Source organism: Misgurnus anguillicaudatus, chromosome 10 (assembly GCF_027580225.2).
Source record: "Misgurnus anguillicaudatus chromosome 10, ASM2758022v2, whole genome shotgun sequence".
Taxonomy (NCBI): domain Eukaryota; kingdom Metazoa; phylum Chordata; class Actinopteri; order Cypriniformes; family Cobitidae; genus Misgurnus; species Misgurnus anguillicaudatus.
The window spans coordinates 25,455,839-25,475,407 of NC_073346.2; the positions used below are offsets into that span (position 1 = coordinate 25,455,839).

Below are 19,569 nucleotides of genomic sequence, written 5' to 3' on the forward strand. Positions count from 1 at the left end.
GTCACGATTATGAAATTTGGCTGACGGTTAATTGTCTAATAATTTGTGACGATTAATTGCCTGTTTTGCTTTGACGTTTAATTCTCATAGATTTTTTTCTCATAGATAATTTGTTCGTGAAATAGTTTTCACACATTGTTGTGATTATTTAAATGAAATCTTTTGCAAGGTTATGCAGGCGCTGAAGCTCCCCCTGGTCCTCATTGCTGTGATCTGAAATCATTGCGATGGGGTCAAACAGTCGCTATGAGACGATTATTTAATCATTGTGACAGCCCTACTTCTACATGGACTTTCTTATTAATGAAACAAAATTCACATGCATATTAAGGGCAATGCATGTGATAACAGTCAGTGGATGAGGTATTATGTTCATGTGGAGGATTTGGCGCTATATGTTGGCGCACTAACAAGGGGCTATTGGCACCAACACATATTAAGAAATCTAAGTGATTTTGTCATACTACACCTAATTAATTGTGCAAAAGTAGTATAATGCATACATAATAACTAAACAATTTGCATGTGTACACTGCATAAGTATTGTTAGTAAAGTTTTCAAGCATATCCAAAACTATTCCTCACTATTAAAGATGCACTGAAGTGACTTGAAGTGCACAGCCTTGTTTAATACTTTGATGTAATTTCCACTGAAACAAGAAGTTAGGGCGGGACATGTTGTGTGGCCCCTCCCCGTTTTTAACATAGCCAATAGTGTATGGTTTACTTCACAACCTGGAAACTGGTGAGAAGCTGAAGTGCAGAATGATGTCATAAAATTGTTTAACTGTATTGGAAAAAGCAAAAATTTTGAATGCTTCAACACATTTTTGGAGCATACTATTTTATAGATATCCCAACATATTCATCTTGAAAGACAAAAATCATTCTGATGTCATGGCTCATGGGGACCTGTTTTTGATGTCAAGTGGTTAATATTTCCCACAATGCTTTTTAGAGACTCTAAATATATAAGCAGATCAAGTTTCAGTCTGTTTTCTTCATTTTTCTGCAGGTTCACGCTGCACAGAGCGATGTCCAGATGGCACATGGGGACATCAGTGCAACCAAACGTGCTCGTGCCTCAACAGCGCCACCTGTCAGGCACACACTGGAACATGTCTGTGCAAACCTGGATTCTGGGGAGCTCAGTGTCAACACAGTGAGCAGATGCACAGGCTTTACACATAAGTGCGTCTCTCTAAGATCTCTCCGGTTAAACAGTCATCTTTCCTCTTTTCTGTAGAGTGCAGTGCAGGTCTGTATGGAGAGAAGTGTAGCCGTCAGTGCCCATCGTGTGAACATGCCACTTCCTGCCATCACATTACAGGCGAATGTCAGTGTCTGCCTGGGTTTACTGGAACACTCTGTGAACAAGGTCTGTTATGCACACACACACACAGATTACAAACCTCTGTTGTATTACAAGTGCATGATGCAAGTTGTCTGATTTTGTGTAGCCTGCCCCATTGGTCGGTATGGAAACCAGTGTAGCAGTGTATGCATGTGCACCAACAATGCAACGTGTCATCACAGGGATGGTACCTGTCTCTGCCCTCCAGGATGGGCTGGATCAGACTGCTCCTCATGTGAGTACCTTACTATACACTCTTAAAAATTAAAGGGATAGTTCACCCAAAAATAAAAATGTTGTCATCATTTACTCACCCTCATGTTGTTGCAGGCCTGTGTGGGTTTTGTTGTTCTGGTGGGCACGAAGGAAGATATTTTGAGAAAAGTTTGTGGCCGAGCTGTTCGTGGACCCCATTTACTTCCATAGTATTCCTTTTTTCTACTGTGGAGGTGAATGGGGTCCATGAACGGTTTGGTTGCATTTCTCGGAGTGTCTTCCTTTGTGTTCGTCGGAGCCACAGGATTTATACAGGTTTGTAACAACATGACATTTCAGTAAATTTTCTTTTTTGGGGGAACTATCCCTTTAAAGGGACACTCCACTTTTTTAAAAATATGCTCATTTTCATCTCCCCTAGAGTTAAACATTTGATTCTTACCTTTTTGAAATCCATTCAGCTGATCTCTGGGTGTGGCGCTAGCACTTTTAGCATAGCTTTGCATAATCCATTGAATCTGATTAGACCATTAGCATCGGGCAAAAAATTAACCAAAGAGTTTTAATATTTTTCATATTTAAAACTTGACTGTTCCGTAGTTACACTGTGTACTAAGAAAGACAGAAAATTAAAAGTTGCGAATTTCTAGGCAGATATGTCTAGGAACTATACTCTCATTCTGGCGTAATATTCAAGGACTTTGCTGATGTAACATGGCTGCATCAAGCATTATGATATTACGCACTGCCCGAAAATAGTCCCCTGCCGTTGAAAGTAACCAAGTAATTTTTTTAATTTTCCGTCTGTCTTAGTACACAATGTAACTACAGAAGTGTCAAGTTTTAAATAAGAAAAAAATATCGAAACTCTTTGGTTATTTTTAGCATAATGCTAACGGTTTATTCAGATTCAATGGATTGTGCTAAGCTATGCTAAAAGTGGTAGCGTCAGACCCGGAGATCAGCTGAATGGATTTTAAAACGGTAAGAATAAAATGTTTAACTCTAGGAGAGCTGGAAAATGAGCATATTTTCAAAAAAACGTGGAATGTCCCTTTAAGGTTCCTAAGAGGTCCCTTAGTCTGTATGGTTGATACCTGTCAACATTGGGATTTGAAAATAAGGGAAATTTCCCGAACCCTAACCTACCCCCCATGAGATTCATGAGTGTGATCAAAAAATGCAAGATATTTTAATCTAGAGGCTTTTAATTGTTGGTTTTCTTCCTAATACCATACTTTTTTAGTTTTCCAAGTTCCGACTTTTTCTTTTAACTGTTTCCATTATTCCAACTTCCAACAGTTGTTTTTCCTAAGGGGGCCTGTGTCCTGGATATGATCTTGGAATAAACTCATGTTGAAAATATGTCTTTGTCTTAAAACAGACTCAAAGCTCCACGTTTATCAATTATTTGCCAAATATCTGTCTTTGTAGTCTGTCAGATGGGGACATTCGGCACTAACTGCGCTCAGATCTGCTCATGTCCACCAAACCATTCCTGCGACCCTCATACTGGAGACTGTACGTGTGTACCTGGATCAGATGAAGACTGCAGACCAGGTATTAGCCTTACCAGTAACCTACGTGCTGTTTGTTTTTCATTATTTGAATTATTTCTAACAATTCAGTACATTTCTAAATGTCTGTTTTCAAAAGATGCTAAGAATATGGCTGTAGATGTCATAAAAAGCACTGAAATTTGACATCTTAATATATACATTTTTTAGGGTTTATACCTAAAAGGGGTCTTAAAGGTGCAGTGTGTCATTTTTAAAAGGACTTCTTGACAGAAATGCAAAATAATATACAAAACTATATTATCAGGGGTGTATAAAGACCTTTTTATAATGAATCATCATGTTTTAATTACTTTAGAATGAGACGTTTTTATCTACATACACAGAGGGTCCCCTTATGTGGAAGTCGCCATTTTGTGCCGCCATGTTTCTACAGAAGCCCTAACGGACAAACTTTGTCTCCGTCGATTACATGTTTTTTCTGGTGGTGGCTACCATAGCTTCTCTATGCGTTTCAAAAGCGAGGGGTGAGCGGTGGACTGAGCCGTTGGTTTCAATTTGCAACCTCACCGCTGAATACCCCTAAAATTTACACACTGCACCTTTAAAGGGACAATTCACCTTAAAATGAAAATTCTGTCATTATTTTCTCATCCTCATGTTGTTCTAAACCTGTATAAATGTTTTTTTTTATGATGAACACAAAAGAAGATATTTTGAGAAATTATGTTAAACACACAGCAGATAGTGACCATTGACTTCCATAGTAGGAAAAAGTAATATGATGGAATTTAATGGGTGCCTTCAACTGTGTGCTTACCATCATTTATCAAAATATTTTCTTCATCATTTATCACAAAACTTACAAAAAAAAATGTCCTACTATGGAAGTCAATTGACACTATCTGCTGTGTGTTTACCATCATTTCTCAAAATATCTTCTTTTGTGTTCATCAGAAAAAAATTAATACACGTTTAGAACAACATGAGTATGAGTAAATGATGACAGAATTTTCATTTTAAGGTGAACTATCCCTTTAAAGGTATATTTCACCCAAAAATACAAATTCTGTCATCATTTACTCACCCTTATGTTCTAATAAACCTGTATAATTTTTTGTCCTGCTGAACACAAACAAAATATTTGGATCAATGTTTGTAACTAAACCATTTTTGAGCACCATTGAGTATTTTTATTTCCTATAATGGAAGTCAATGGTGCTTCTGTTTCCTGCTTGATTACAAATATCTTCTTTTGTGTTCAGCAAAACAAAGAAATGTATACAGGTTTGGAACAACTTGAGGGTGAGTAAATGATGACAAAATTGTGTGGAATGTCATTTTGCTTTGTCTATCATAACACATTATTTGTAACTTCTACAGTGTGTTGTAGTTATGTGTATGCTTAAATACAAATGTGTAATTTAATTATAATATTGCGTGTTTTTCAGGGAGGGAGCTAAATATAATGGTACCAGTGTCTCCAGTAGAGAGGGACTCATGGGGGGCAATTGGAGGCATCGTGGTGCTGGTGATTCTGGTGGTGCTTTTATTGGCTGTTTTGTTGCTTTATCGTCGCAGACAGCAAGACAAACAAAGCAACACACCTGTCGTTTCGTTCTCCTCGACCCGTACTGTCAGTTCAGAGTATGCTGTGCCAGGTATGTGCTACAAGAGACTAGTGGTTTGTTCATCAAGTCATTTTTTTGGATGAACTGTTTTCTGCATAAAATGATCGTACATAATGTAAAGAACATTATGTGATATTCAGTACTGTGCAAAAGTCTTCTTAGGCCACCACCAGCACACTTGTTGTTTTAGAAGTTTTAATGTTCATCCATATCTATTTTTCAATCTATTTTATTAAGATACAAACAGAAGATACAGGAAATATGTACAAAAAAATAAAAAATTAAAATTTCATCTTTAGGCACCATCTGTGTTTAGTGTGACCTCTCTTGGCACTAAACACATCTTGAGCACTTATGGGCAGAATGAAGTAAAAAGACTAATTTCTTTAAAATTATAAATTAGGATTTAATTTTATTTAGGTTTAAGAGATCCTGCAGTTTCCTGCTACTGCTCAAGTGGAAGTGGAGTTTACCCTAAAAACTTGACACATAAGTTTACATTTTTATACTGTTTTAACACTATATACACATTTCCTGTATTTTCTGGATGTATTCTATTAAAGAGACTGAGAAACAATTATATATGATAGCATTGCAAAAACAACAAATCTAATTTTGCCATGGTGGCCTAAGACTTTTGCACAGTACTGTATAACCTTAATGTCTTTAATATTGACTAAGTAAGGTAAATATTGACATAAATCAGTGATTTCAGAGACTTTATCTTGGCTTTCACAGACATTAATATTATATTTTGATATTTTTGTAGATATACCACTCAGCTACCATCACTATTACTCAAACCCAAGTTACCACACGCTGTCCCAGAGCAGACCTCCACTGCCCCACATCCCTAACAACCAAGACCGAGCCATCAAGGTGTGTAATACTTGGTTATTTTCAGACTAGCGTACTACTTTTATTATTTCTGAAGTATTTCTAAGTGTGCTTATTCTAGGAAGTCATATTTTCTTTCCACGTAAGAAAAGTAAAAAGTAATTGACTGCCTATCACCAATAGACAGTATGTCTGTGTCTGTATGTAGATTTAGCACCCCGTTAAACAGAAAGATCTTGCCATGTCTCTCATACTTTGGTAGAACACCAACAACCAGCTGTTCTGCAGTCTGAAAAATCGAGAGAGAGAAAGGAGAGGTCTGTTTGGAGCTGACACAAATGCAACTCTTCCTCCAGGATGGAAACACCAGGAGCCTCCAAAAGATCCAGGTAATGACTCAAAATTTCATCTGATTAACTCTTGATTTCTTTGTAATGTCCTTTACTGTGTGGCTGAAACATGGTCTTGGTCATTTTGCAGGGGCTTTTGGGATTGATCGGAGTTACAGCTATAGCGCAACTATTGGGAAGCGCTACAACAAAGGTGAAAGTTGCTTTGATACGATTGAAAATCTGTCTCTCTCTCTCTGTGAAAACCCAGCTAAAGTCATTTTTTTTCTACATAAAATCATCCTACATAATACAAAGAACATGCTGTGAAAATATAATCTTGATATCCTTTATGCCAAAGATTGAAATGAATGTGAAATCAATGATTGAAATCAAACTTTGATACTCCTAATTTCAAAATTAAATCATGAGACTTTAGCCTGGATTTCACAGACAGTTTCACATATGAAGAGTTTGGTTCCAAAACGTAATAAATCCATTTTGACTAATTTAGGTAAGAATGAAAACCACTATTTTCTGTTACAAACTTTCACATAGCATCTTTAGGTTATAATAACAAAAAATTCAAATCCATAATTACATTTTCAAATATTTATTATAAAAATATATTTTTTTCTCGCAAAATGCAATAAATCTATTGAATGTGCAATCTATTGTATATAAATGTGCGTTTATCTTTGCCATGTTATATTCATTTAATTTACTAGTCGTATACACTGATAAAAAAAACATTAATGGCATTAATCAACACTTACTTTGTCATAATAAGAACACTGCCATTGCTGCTGTCATCCTTGGGACGTCGTCGCTGAACTTTTTTGACAGCGATCAGCTGTAAAATGTTTTGGTCCTGCTCGATTTTCGTTGCCTTTGAGTAAAATAATGTAAAGTTTTTCATAAGATCGCCTGGGGTCAATGTGTTATCATGACAGAAGCTTGATGCTGTCGTGTGAGAACAAGCAACAGCCGGCATTTTTCCTTCACCCGAGTACCTCTCACGTAAATTATTCGATTTTGATGGCTTACGTTTCTTCCCCGCCACTGGAAACCACCACAGGTTTATCAATGCCATCAAAATTATTATTTTGTTTTTGTTTGATTGTTGAAGTACAAAGTAGATGAGGAAAACTAGGATTCCTTGTGTATTCAAAGCACCGCCATTATTGTTTACAATGCGTGGAATGGTGCGCTGTGATTTGTTGAGAAGATTTATTGCATTCTGCAGAGAAGGAGGACTGGCGTTTATCGCGTTTTGGGAAAAAAGGAAGAAAAGATGCCAGAATAACACGGCGGATATCAGATTTTGTGTAAAATTACGAATGTACTTTTTAATACTGACCTGATGCAATACTGATTTTGGTGGCAACTAATTTTTTTTAAATGGCGTTTATCGCGTTTGGAAGCAAATTCTTCATATGCTGTCTTATTTAGTTGTATCTAATACCGTTTTTTGTGGTTGCAGAGCTGAAAGATTCATGCGTGGCAGTAAGCAGCAGTTCACTAAACAGTGAGAACCCATACGCCACCATTAAAGATCTGCCCGGCCTGCCGCCGTGTCCACCAGAGAGCAGCTACATGGAGATGAAGTCTGCGGTGCCCCGCGAGCGATCCTACACTGAAATCAGATCACCGGCTGTGACCTCCTCTTCTCCAGTTTACAGAGGTAGTTTTACTGCATTTACCAAAAGATAATTACACATTCAGTAAACATTATATTTAATATTCATAGATAAGTAAAGATGATAGATTAGGGGTGTCATGCATCACATGTATCATGGTTCAGTATTTATTTCCTTTATTTCAGAGCACTGTTCTATTGGCAACGTTCCGGAACAGGAGCCTCAGAATCACTATGATCTGCCGATCAACAGCCACATTCCCGGGCATTACGATCTGCCCCCTGTGCGGAGACCACCCTCTCCATCACCACGGAGACTGCCCCATTGATCTCCTTACACTTCAGTGTTTACAAACTTTGCTGCTTCTGAAAATTCACTGCCAAAAAATGCCAGTTTACAAAAAGTGGATAATCCATGCATTGATGGTTGGGAGCAAAGACTGTCAGCACAGCTGCACAACACTGCCATCTATTGGACGCCATTGAATGTTAATAGCGCAGAATGCCTCTTTTAAAGTAAATGAACTCGGCACAGAGGTGTTTTTCTACCTGTAAATATTTTCTGGGTGATTTTATGTTTTTTTTTAAACAAAGACAAGAAGGAACTTACATACAGCTTTTGACAATTTGCTGGATATTGTGTCACACATACTGTGTTGTTTAAATCACGCTGCCATTTCTGTGTGTTTTGCTCAGAAACACACGTGGCAAGTGGCAACTTTAGTACTTGACTGGTGGGCAAAACCCTTTATGATCTTAATCTTTGCACATGTTTCTATGGAGATAGTTGCTCATCGCCTGTCACTTAGTGGCCATATTTAAAAAAAAATATGTAAAATACACATAAGATATACAAGGTATGTTCAAATGAAAGATTATGCAAATTATTTTAAATAGGAAGAATCTGTGCTTTGATGGGTTAAATGCTACATATCGGTTTTTAATCTGGTAATCAGGGTTGTAAATGACAAAAAACACTTTAACAGTTAAAGAACAGGCTTCATATGAGATTGTAAATTTGAAAGCACATAAGAGATCGCTTTGAATGTCAGTTGAATTCAACAATAAAATCTGTATATAGTGTAAATAAAATGTGTTCATGCACAACATGTATATGAATTATCCTTGTCAATCAGGTATTAACTAAAACACTTAGGGACAGTTTTCCGGAGACTGGTCTTAGCTATATTAGGACATTTAAGTCGTTTTTACAAACATACCTTACAAAATAGCAATATTGCTGTGCATCCTAGAATTAAACAATGGCACTGATACATGCAAAGGGGCATGTCACAATTATTTTTTAAGATGTCAAATAAATCTTTGGTGTCCCCAGAGTACATACGTGAAGTTTTAGCTCAAAATACCATATAGATTATTTATTATAAAATGTTAAACTTGCCACTTTGTAGGTGTGTGCGAAAATGTATCATTTTGGGTGTGTCCCTTAAAATGCAAATGAGCTGATAAAATGCAAACACTGATCACAATGATGGTGGTTTGTTGCAATTGAAACTGAATTGTGCTGTCAATTATTTTTTATCGCTCTTTCTTTCTCTCTGCACTAAATGACAGTGCCGTGGTTGGATAGTGCAGATTAAGGGGCAGTATTATCCCCTTCTGACATCACAGGGGGAGCCAAATTTTAATATTTTTTCACGTGCTTGCAGAGAATGGTTTACCAAAACTAAGTTACTGGGTTGATCTTTTTCAGATTTTCTATGTTGATAGAAGCACTGGGAACCCAATTATAGCACTTAAATATGGATAAAGTCTGATTTTCATGCCATGGCCTCTTTAAGATATGTCAATGCAAGAGGATTTTAAATTAAGGCAGCTTAAACATGCATTTTAGTCTGGGACTAAATTCAAATTCAATTTAAAATTAATACTCGTTTTTTTTCTGCTAATTCAGCACACATTTGCCTATAGACACCAATTTGGCCTACATACAATCCCACATCAAATAATTTCATTGTAGTCAGTTTTCTCATTAAAGCTCATTCATTCTTCGCTTTAGTAAAACAAGTTTCCCCAGAACTTTTTACAGTTAGCTAGTTAACATGAAAACCCTTAAGCAAAGATTCACCTGTAGACAAAGCACACGTTTGCAAAACAAATGCAGCATCCACATTGCCTACAGGGATGTATCCTTGCAATCTGTTTAACGACAGTATAATAAGATGATTATTGTCATGTTATGGGCTTTTTAGCAGCATGACTGCAGGCAAACTGCAATCAAAATAAACATTTTGAATGGAAATAAGTTAGCAGCATGTTAGGAAGCAGTTTAAAAAGTCAGAATGGCTTTATTTAAATGAATCATTTTAAGGCACAGTTTGAAACAAGGCTCTTGAAATAAAGTTTTACATCAATTCTGATATCTTCACACAAGTAAATTAGATTTAAAGACATAAAGCACTAGCAACAAAAATGTCATGCCTTGCAGTCGGCTTTAGCAAACTTTTTTTTTTTGACAAAACCTTCATGACTTTAGCCAATAACAAAATAAAAACTTTAAAAATACAGGAAAAACAAATAAAAACAAAACAAAAACATCTTTTGGTGTCATGATCTTATACTGTATAATTTAAATCTTTGTTTCATGATGAAAACGTAACAGAAAATGATTAACACATTGGTGTTAATTAAACATTCAAATTCTTTTCATAGGATATTTAGTCAAATTTAAAGATTTCAACAAACAGATTTCTTATAACAAACAACAAAGACATGCCTTATTACAATAATATAATAATACCAATAGCTGTTTAAGCAGAAATACAAAACCGCAAGTCCTAAGTATATGTAGAAAAAATAGAATGATACTATCCCAAATTTTCCTTTAAATATCCAAAGCTCTGCAATGCAATACAATAAAGTAATATATATACTGTAATGTGCCAGTAATATCCAGTCCTCTGTCTGGGGAGCTGCGATAGCTTCACTGAATATCTGTTCAATACATTACTGATCTTTTCATAACCAATTAATCTTCAATTTCTGCACCACTTTTAAACTTAATTCTCAGTGCAAAACCCCTTTATGTCTCTGTTTCTGACATGCACTGGTAAAAATAACTCTTATTACAGCTGTCCAGATGAGGAACTGGAATATCTACTGTAAGAGAGGAGTGACGGGAATATCAACACGCAGCCCATAGATATACTACAAATAAAAATGATTTAGTGTAAATGCGTATCTGATGTTTAACAAAACTTAAAACATAGCAAATACCACCGAAAAAAAATAAGGGAACATTAAATCAGGGAATGACGGTGGAAATTTTGCATATTTAATTATTTTGCCTCTAGGGCCCCAAACAAAAAACGAATCACTCGTAAACTTGCGACAGTTCCTTTCAACATCATTTTCTTTCCTCTGCAATTTAACCCTACAACAACAAAAATCAGCTTTTGTTTAAAATGCAGGCAACTTCAGCTTTATAGTTCAAGTCTTTCAGAAACCTCTTATTACTTATTAAGACAGCATATTTTGCAGTCCAATAGGGGTTTGTAACAACTTCCCCTAAAAATAAAAAAACACAGTACCAATTTAAATGTGCAACTTTATAGCACTTTGCATCCAGACCATCTAAATATAAAGTTTTATAACCTAAAGTCTCACCATAACAAAACTCATGATTCTGACTGAGATTCGGCTCTATTGTAAATTTGTGAGCACTTGCTACTGGCGTACATAATTGATAACGGTGCGTCTTTGGCGTTGTCATGTATGTTTCCCTTTAGCAGGTGTGCATAAAAACTGCAAGAGGTAGCACAAAAATACCATAAAACAAACTTTTACACATCAGTCTGGGATGGTCATTAAGTAAAGTGGAACCAGATAACCAGCCTGCGGTAAGAGTTTCATTAGAGTTTTGATACAACAAATGGAGAAGGTTTTTTAACTGTGCGTGTTGCATTATGACAGCATTCCCGTGTAGAGTTTATGGAGCGAGTGTGAAATGCGCCGTTCGCCTCTCTACCTGAGTACAGTATGCTGAAGCTACTGCCAACATGCAAATCTATTAGAGTATATTGGAGAAAATATTATACAGCTACAGCATATAAGTTACTATGAAGCCATACCAAAGCCAAAATCTACCCCGCAGATTATGAAATATAAAATAAGAAAGGTACAAAAAAATAGCATGTCTTAAGAAGAACAATAATCCAATAAGGAATTAGCAAGGAACAAATTCTTCCTGCCTTGTTAATGGAGGGATGTCCACAGCTGTCTACATAATAGAGCAGCTCTCTAGTTTGGGCCCAGCCTGAGAGAGAGAGAGAGAGAGAGAGAGAGAGAGAGAGAGAGAGAGAGAGAGAAAATTAATGTTACAAAAAAATAAAATAAAAACATCTACACAAGACAAAGTTTCATACTTACAATTAAGTAAAACGTGAAATTCAATCCAAATAAATCTGAGATTTTCCATAAATTATAATATGATTATACTCCAATATTAAAATATAAATTAAAAGATATTTAAAGTATGAAAAGATAAAAAAATATTTTAAAATGTGTATTAAAATTACATTTATTGTTGTGTTTGTTATGTCTACTCATCTGACACAATGTGACGTCTTTACATTTGATTAATTTGCCTTTCTATGCAAAAAGTGATTTATGCATTTTTCAGATTAGTTGATTCAATCTACACATCATGCAGCTGATGTCACATGTAACTCATAAGTCATCACAAACCTGTCTGGGTTTGTCGTTGCCCACAATAAAGTGTGAGGGCGACACAAAGCTGTCGGGCAGCCCTCCTCCGCTGCTGAACGAGCGGGACGCGCTCGACACTCCAGAGCTGGTCGTCATGCAACTGGTGTTTTTATCCGACGGCTGTCCGCATGAGCCGCAGACCACCGTGCGACTGCGCAGGTTATACTCGCTTTCTCCGCATGTGCTGTGGGCGGCCTGCAGGGGAAGACAGCGAGTCAAGAACAAGGAAAGCAACTTAAGACTCAGAATGGTAGTGGATCTTAATATAGACAAAGTGCTTGCTCTCTGTTCATTTTAGTACTATGATTCATTGCGGAGAAACTCACATGCGAACCTTACACACAAACTACAAAGCTTGTTAAAGAAAGAAGATGTTGTTTATGAGTTCAGTGCTTATGTAACACCAGACACTTAAACGTCTAGAAATCTAGAATTTTACTAGAACCAATGAAATGCAAATATACCATATCATCATCTTCATCATCCTGGAAAAGGGTACGTGTCACCTTCCTCATAGCCATTTCCTGAAGAAACGCAAATAAAGAGGGAGCAAATGAGTCACTTTTGCCTTAATCTTATAAAGCCAGACCTTTGACTAAAGCATAAGGTGTGGTCCACAGCAGTTTTTTTTGTCCAGGCACCACCCGTTTAGGAAGTGTCTGACCGGGCATTTAGGGCTGTGTTATAGGAAAAGACAGTTTTTCAATATTTTACTATGTTCTTATCTCAACTTATACAAAGTAATACATCCCTATCTTTTTTTCAATGCGTTCATTTTATCTTTGTACAGCATGTCGTGAATGTGTTAGCATTTAGCCTAGCCCCATTCATTCCTTAGGATCCAAACAGGGATGAATTTAGAAACCGTCAAACACTTCCATGTTTTCTCTATTTAAAGACTGTTACATGAGTAGTTACACGAGTAAGTATGGTGGCACAAAATAAAACGTGCCGATTTGTTAAGCAGATAAAAAATGAGAACTATATTGTCTGGCGGAAGAGCACTTAGTTTGCAGCACTTCGACCTAACTCGTGTAAGTGTCCCCAAATAGCGAAAACATGGAAGTGTCTGGTGGCTTCCAAACTCATCTCTGTTTGGATCCCAAGGTATGAATGGGGCTAGGCTAAATGCTAACACATTCACAACGCGTTGTACAAAGATTAGGTGCACGCATTAAGAAAAGATAAGTATGTATTAATTTGTCTAATTTGAGGTAAGAACATAGTAACTGTGGGGTTTTCATTTAAACCCACTACTCTAAGTCCCTTTAACAAAGTTTTAGACCTCCTATTAAATCTACTTGAATGAAGGAAGACTTATATCTTTTAAAAAGGTCACAATCAGACAAACTATTTCCAACCTACAATTAAAGTAGGTTGACAGTACCATAAATTATGGTTCTTAAAGGGATAGTTCACCCAAAAATAAAAAAAAATCCAGTCATCATTTACTCACTCTCATGTTGTTACAAACCTGTATAAATGTCTTTGCTCTGATATTTTGAGGACTGTTTGAAACCAAGCCGATTCGAGGCCCTATTGGCTTCCATAGTAGGAAAAAAGAATACTATGGAAGTTAATGGGGTCTCTGATCATGACAGTAAGTAAACGATGACAGAATTTGTATTTTTGGGTAAACTATCCCTTTAAAGGATTAGTCCATTTTCTTAAAAAAAAATCCAGATAATTTACTCACCACCATGTCATCCAAAATGTTGATGTCTTCTTTGTTCAGTCGAGAAGAAATTATGTTTTTTGAGGAAAACATTCCAGGATTTTTCTCATTTTAATGGACTTTATTGGACCCCAACACTTAACAGTTTTAATGCAGTTTAAAATTAATGTTTCAAAGGACTCTAAACGATCTCAAAGGAGGCATAAGGGTCTTATCTAGCAAAACGATTGTCATTTTTGGCAAGAACAATAAAAATATGCACTTTTATGCACAACTTCTCGTCTATCTCCGGTCCCGTGACGCACCTGCTCTACCTCACGCAATACTTCATCACGTCAAGAGGTCACGGATGACGTATCGAAACTACGCCCCAGTGTTTACAAGTTTGAAGAAAGAGTATCGTTCCGACGTTGTTCTATGTGGAATGAAAATAATTAATGTCTTTGTGTTAGTTTATTGTTTAAAATGGTCCGCAATTGTGCGTATTAGCAATTACGTGAGGTCACGCTGGCACGTCACAGGACCGGAGATAGAAGAGAAGTTGTGGTTTAAAAGTGCATATTTTTTATTTTTCTTGCCAAAAATGACAATAGTTTCCCTAGACAAGATGCCTCATTTGGGATTGTTTAGAATCCTTTGGAATTAAAATTTTAAACTGCATTAAAACTGTTAAGTGTTGGGGTCCATTAAAATGAGAAAAATCCTGGAATGTTTTCCTCAAAAAACATAATTTCTTCTCGACTGAACAAAGAAAGACATCAACATATTGGATGGCATGGTGGTGAGTAAATTATCTGGATTTTTTTTTAAGAAAACGGACTAATCCTTTAATCTTAAATTATGCTAAAAAAAAAACTTTGGGCAGGCTCCAGGTCATTTCAGCTACTCCACATGGGCAAAGACGGTCAACTACTTCACAACACTTTGTACACAGCCCCTCTCCTAGAGAATCATCAGTGTTTATTGATTAATGATTGGCACTTTTTATTAAAAGGCGGGATGGTTGGCACTTTTCATTAAAAGGCGGGATTGGCCATATTGAGCTTTGCATTATTCCCCATTCATTGTAACAGTACTGTGACATCTTTTCAATATCTATAGTCTTTAGTTATTCTTAAACTGAGACTTCAAAAATCTTGATTGCAGAAACTAACTGACCCAGAAATACATTTAACATGATCTCACCTCTCCACTGGCACTGATCAGAGTGGTCTGAAACAGATCTCCACTGCCCCACGAGTTCTGGGTCTTCCACACCAGGTCAGATGGGGGGTTGTGGGATGCACCAGCTCCTGCGGCCCAAATCTGATAACAGGTTGGGACACTTAAGTTATCGCAGGAATTTATACAATTAAAGACAAATGTTACAGATAAAAATTCATACGCACTGTGACAGTCTGGCCCGCCTTCAGGGTAAATTTGGGTGGGAACTTGTAGACAATGGGACTACCAGAACCAATCTGCCTCTTCACCTGCCAGTGTCCCAAATTTTGATCCTGGGTAAAACAAAAAGAGATACAATTAATAACAATTAAAAACTTCATTCTTTAAATTATTTAATTTTATTGATCATTTACACTTACACATTTGCATTCAAGATATGCAACGAGATATGCAATGATAAAGCACTGCATTAACACTGCAAAGGTTTTCTTTTCTCACCTGGTCAGATTTGTTACTAAGGCGGACGTATTTTCCCTCCATGTCCACTTCATCCACAGTCACGCGGCCACTGGCGGAGGCCTGCTGGGAGACGCGTGTACGTGTGACGGTTCCGCCGACCACGCTGGAGGCATCGCTGTCGTTATCGTTCAGTCGCCGTTTCTTCGCACTGCCGGATGCGGTGCGAGTGGTGCTGCTCTGTACCACACGTGCGTGAGTACCAGAACCAGAGGTGCGGGACACAGTTACACTGCGTGTAGGAGGAGGACTCGGAGAGAGACGCAGCCTTAACAAAAACCACACGAGACAGAAATATTTGTGTTGTCAGGATCAACAGTACATGTAATGTACAATATTTTAGGAGCAGGTGAGCATGGACTTCTCTTACCTCTCCTCCTCGCCCTCCAGAAGCTTCCGGTAGGCACTGATCTCCATGTCAAGTGCAAGTTTGATGTCCAGGAGTTCCTGGTACTCGTCCAGCTGTTGCTGCATGCGTTGTCTCATTTCAGCCATCTCTTTCTCCTTGTCATCCAGGCGACGGCGCAAGATCTCCCTCTCTCTGGACAGACCCTCCTCCAGCTCGCGGATCTTCGCATCACGGGCGGCCAACTAACAATTACAGGAAGAGGAATTTCTAAGCAACGCTGGCCTTTAAGCACTGCAATAAACATTTGAAATGCACGGACGTGTGTGTACCTGTTTCTGCAGTTGAGTGAGCTGAGAGGTCATGCTCTCCAGCCTCACACGGCTTTGCTGCAGTTCCTCATGGGCGGCACCCACCAAATGACTGTTCCTGTCCGCGGACTGGCGAGCATTCTCAAGCTGCAAACATAAAACAGCATGACATTGAAGTATTGTATATCCTAAATCTCTGACAAATGCTCCTGGAACTAGATCACTCCGCAATTATGTATAAAGGGCGGACAGGTTAATCCAAGGTGCCTCGGGGAGATCATAAAGCAGCGGAAGTTAATCCAGCACATTCATCGGCTCTTACATTGATGGTTGTGTTACCTTAGCGTTGTAGGTTTTCTCGATCTCCTCTTTGTAGATACGAAGCTGCTCTTCGTGCTGGATGCGGAGTTCAGTCAAAGCCTCGGCCAGTTTACTCTCAAACTCCTGTGGAGAGCCGCCGTCGATTTCCACCATACGCGACTCATGCCTGCGTTTAGACTCACGGATCTCCTGTATAAAAACATCAGGGTGGTTTACATTAGGTCTACCGTATTTTTCTGACTATAATCCGTGGTTTTTTTTCATATCTTGGCTGGTGGTACATCTTACAGTCAGGTGTGCCTTGTAAGTCAGTATGAATTAATTTGGACATTTATGAGGCAAGAGACAACATTACTGTCTGCAGTCGCAAGAGTCCACTATATGCTGCTCCTGTATTTATGTATTTCAGTGCATTCAGTGATGCGGTATGATGAGTGTGCGAACTTCACGCTAGTTGGCTTGTTCGGTTAATTTAGACTATTCAACATTCCAGGTAAGTTCTGTATGCTATGGTTTATCGTTTAAATAACTGATAATATTACTTTAACGTACAGACATCTATCCAGGCTGCTGTTCTGTCTGCTATTGTTTAGTTTAATAACTTGCCTTTCCAGATTAAATGTCTGTTCTTCGGCTTGGATTTTGTGAAATAATTTTCTAAATAAACGCGACGTATAGTCCACTGCGACTTATATATTTTATTTCGTCTTAATGACGCATTTTTGAATGATGCGGCTTATACTCCGGTGCGGCTTATAGTCCGGAAAATACAGTACACTGATATATGGGCTACTATTCATGTAAGCATACTTAAAGGGATGGTTCACCCAAAAATGAAAATTCAGTCATCAGTTACTCACTTACATGTTGTTACAAATCTGTATTAATTTCTTTGTTGTGATAATCACAAAGGAAGATATTTTGAAGAATTTTTTTAACCAAACCGATCATGAGCCCAATTGACTTACATAGTAAAAAAGGCAGTGAGGCTCCTGATCATTTTGGTCACAAACATTTTTCAAAATATCCTCCTTCATGTTCATCAGAACAAAGAAATGTATACAGGTCTATAACAACATGAGATTGAGTAAATGATCGAATCTTCGTTTTTGGGTGAACTATCCCTTTAATACACCGTGCAAAAATGTGCATGAAGCAGTGTAAACATTTGTAGGTGTGCGAGACCTCTTTATAAATGTTCTTCTGGAATTCCAGTTCCTCTTTCAAGGTTTGGATTCGGTTCTCAGCATCCACACGCCTCAGCATTTCATCCTGTAGTTGCTTCTTAGCATCATTTAGACTTCCCTCCAGCTGTAACATACATATACATTCATTTATTAAAGTTCAACACACACTTAAACAACCTAAATAACACTCGTCTTTATATTATTTATTATATTTATTAATATTCAGGGTTCCCACACCTTAGTTAACTTCAAATTCAAGGACCTTTTAAGGACTTTCCAGATCCAATACCCTCAATTCAAGGAGTAAATGTGGGGACACATTTCAAGTGAGAGATACATTGAACATCAAGTTCAAGATACATTGTTACAGTTCCCTTTCAAGGGAACTCGTGCTGCGTCACTGCAGTGACACTTTGGGGACGCCTCCAAGCGTAAGTGCGTCTGAATGTGTATATCAAATTCAATCAATGGTGAGGCTTAACGACAAAAACAGGGTGATGCGAGAGCCAGGAAGTATATCGCTATCTGAAAAATTGCCAAAGATGGCGTTACAGGGATGCAGGAAGTATGGCAAGGGAGACGCAGCGTCTCGTTCCCTTCTCACGGAACAACAGTTACATACGTAACCCAAGACGTTTTCATTTGTCAAACACAACTATGCAAAAAAGCATTTTGGTATGAATCAACATTCGCATACAGAAGATATAAGCATTTAAAGCGAACAGTTTAGCACATGTGCTTAAAAAGCTAGAAATTTTATGATATTATCCTACACAGGGAATAATGTGGATTTTTTTCCAGAAAACTTCTTGCATAAAATAGATTCAAGCACTTTCAATGGCCTGTATCTATGTATGTATATTTCCAACAACTTCCCAGGGCCTTGAATTATTTTTCCCAGATTAACAAACTTTCAAGGACCCAAAAAATTCCTGTTCCAGTGTGGACCTCAACAGGTATAAACTGACAACCAGATCGTATTGGTTCTTAGCAAACACTGAATTTGTAACCACTACACTACCCATGAATCTGAAGTTTTATAAAAAGTCATCACCTTGGCCAGTTGGGCTTTCAGATCTCTGACTTCCACCTCCAGGGATCTTTTCTCTCCAAGAGCAGTGGAGAGGGCAGCATCCTTGGAGTTCAGCAGAGCTTCCAGATCTTTCAGCCTGGCCAAAGCCGTTTCAAGAGCCGCCTCTTTTTTACCGTTCCTACAGTTACAAACATAAAGAGATAGAGTTAGAGCATTTTTTCACCCAGACACAAGGAAGTACAAGGTAAATTTGCTTCTCGAGGTCGTAGAAGAACCATTTTTGGCTAAATGATTGCATTGCAAAAACCTTTAACATCTAAAGTACCAAGGCAAAGCTTGTAAAAGTGTTCATGTAGCTCAAAATTTGATTCCCAGAAAACCCATAGTGTTAAAATATGTACGGGTATATCTTGAATGAACTGTGAGTGACTTTAGATAAAACCATCTATGCATAAATGGTAAAATGCAATAATCAATCAAATGCATATTAACGTCAGCCTGCCCAAATTTCCCAGGCTCATTTTGTACCAAAACCCAGGACCCTTTAAAATCTATAAACACTAACCCCAATAAACCGCTCTTTAAAAAAAACTCCAACCTCCAACAGTGAATTTAAACCACATGTGCAGGACTCGGGGTTGTTCAGCTCCAAAACATAATAAGAACCACACAAAACCCTTATATAACACAAACCAGCTGAACATCTTGGTAAACAAATCAGTGAAAGAAAAATGACTGGCTGATTGTACTGAATGAAGGTTCAAG

At 37.6% G+C, this 19,569-nt stretch overlaps 2 protein-coding genes across 5 annotated transcripts in view; one reads left to right on the top strand and one right to left on the bottom strand.

The window, feature by feature from the left end:
• pear1 (platelet endothelial aggregation receptor 1) overlaps window positions 1–10,058 on the top strand; it is a 55,042-nt gene extending 44,984 nt beyond the window's left edge. For all 3 annotated transcript variants that reach the window (XM_055210290.2, XM_055210289.2, XM_055210292.2), the window contains 10 exons: window positions 1,016–1,162; window positions 1,247–1,378; window positions 1,461–1,589; window positions 3,005–3,130; window positions 4,539–4,748; window positions 5,488–5,597; window positions 5,818–5,944; window positions 6,036–6,098; window positions 7,368–7,568; window positions 7,710–10,058. In XM_055210290.2, the coding sequence (XP_055066265.2) occupies window positions 1,016–1,162; window positions 1,247–1,378; window positions 1,461–1,589; window positions 3,005–3,130; window positions 4,539–4,748; window positions 5,488–5,597; window positions 5,818–5,944; window positions 6,036–6,098; window positions 7,368–7,568; window positions 7,710–7,852 (1,388 nt within the window). In that variant the 3' untranslated portion in view covers window positions 7,853–10,058. The remainder of the gene's footprint in view (window positions 1–1,015; window positions 1,163–1,246; window positions 1,379–1,460; window positions 1,590–3,004; window positions 3,131–4,538; window positions 4,749–5,487; window positions 5,598–5,817; window positions 5,945–6,035; window positions 6,099–7,367; window positions 7,569–7,709) is intronic.
• Window positions 9,813–19,569, bottom strand: part of lmna (lamin A) — a 34,445-nt gene continuing 24,688 nt past the window's right edge. For both annotated transcript variants that reach the window (XM_055210294.2, XM_055210293.2), the window contains 11 exons: window positions 18,826–18,982; window positions 17,770–17,895; window positions 16,603–16,773; window positions 16,285–16,410; window positions 15,977–16,197; window positions 15,589–15,874; window positions 15,315–15,422; window positions 15,112–15,231; window positions 12,716–12,775; window positions 12,231–12,446; window positions 9,813–11,799 (listed from right to left, as the gene is read on the bottom strand). In XM_055210294.2, coding sequence (XP_055066269.1) covers window positions 11,764–11,799; window positions 12,231–12,446; window positions 12,716–12,775; window positions 15,112–15,231; window positions 15,315–15,422; window positions 15,589–15,874; window positions 15,977–16,197; window positions 16,285–16,410; window positions 16,603–16,773; window positions 17,770–17,895; window positions 18,826–18,982 — 1,627 coding nt within the window. In that variant the 3' untranslated portion in view covers window positions 9,813–11,763. The remainder of the gene's footprint in view (window positions 11,800–12,230; window positions 12,447–12,715; window positions 12,776–15,111; window positions 15,232–15,314; window positions 15,423–15,588; window positions 15,875–15,976; window positions 16,198–16,284; window positions 16,411–16,602; window positions 16,774–17,769; window positions 17,896–18,825; window positions 18,983–19,569) is intronic.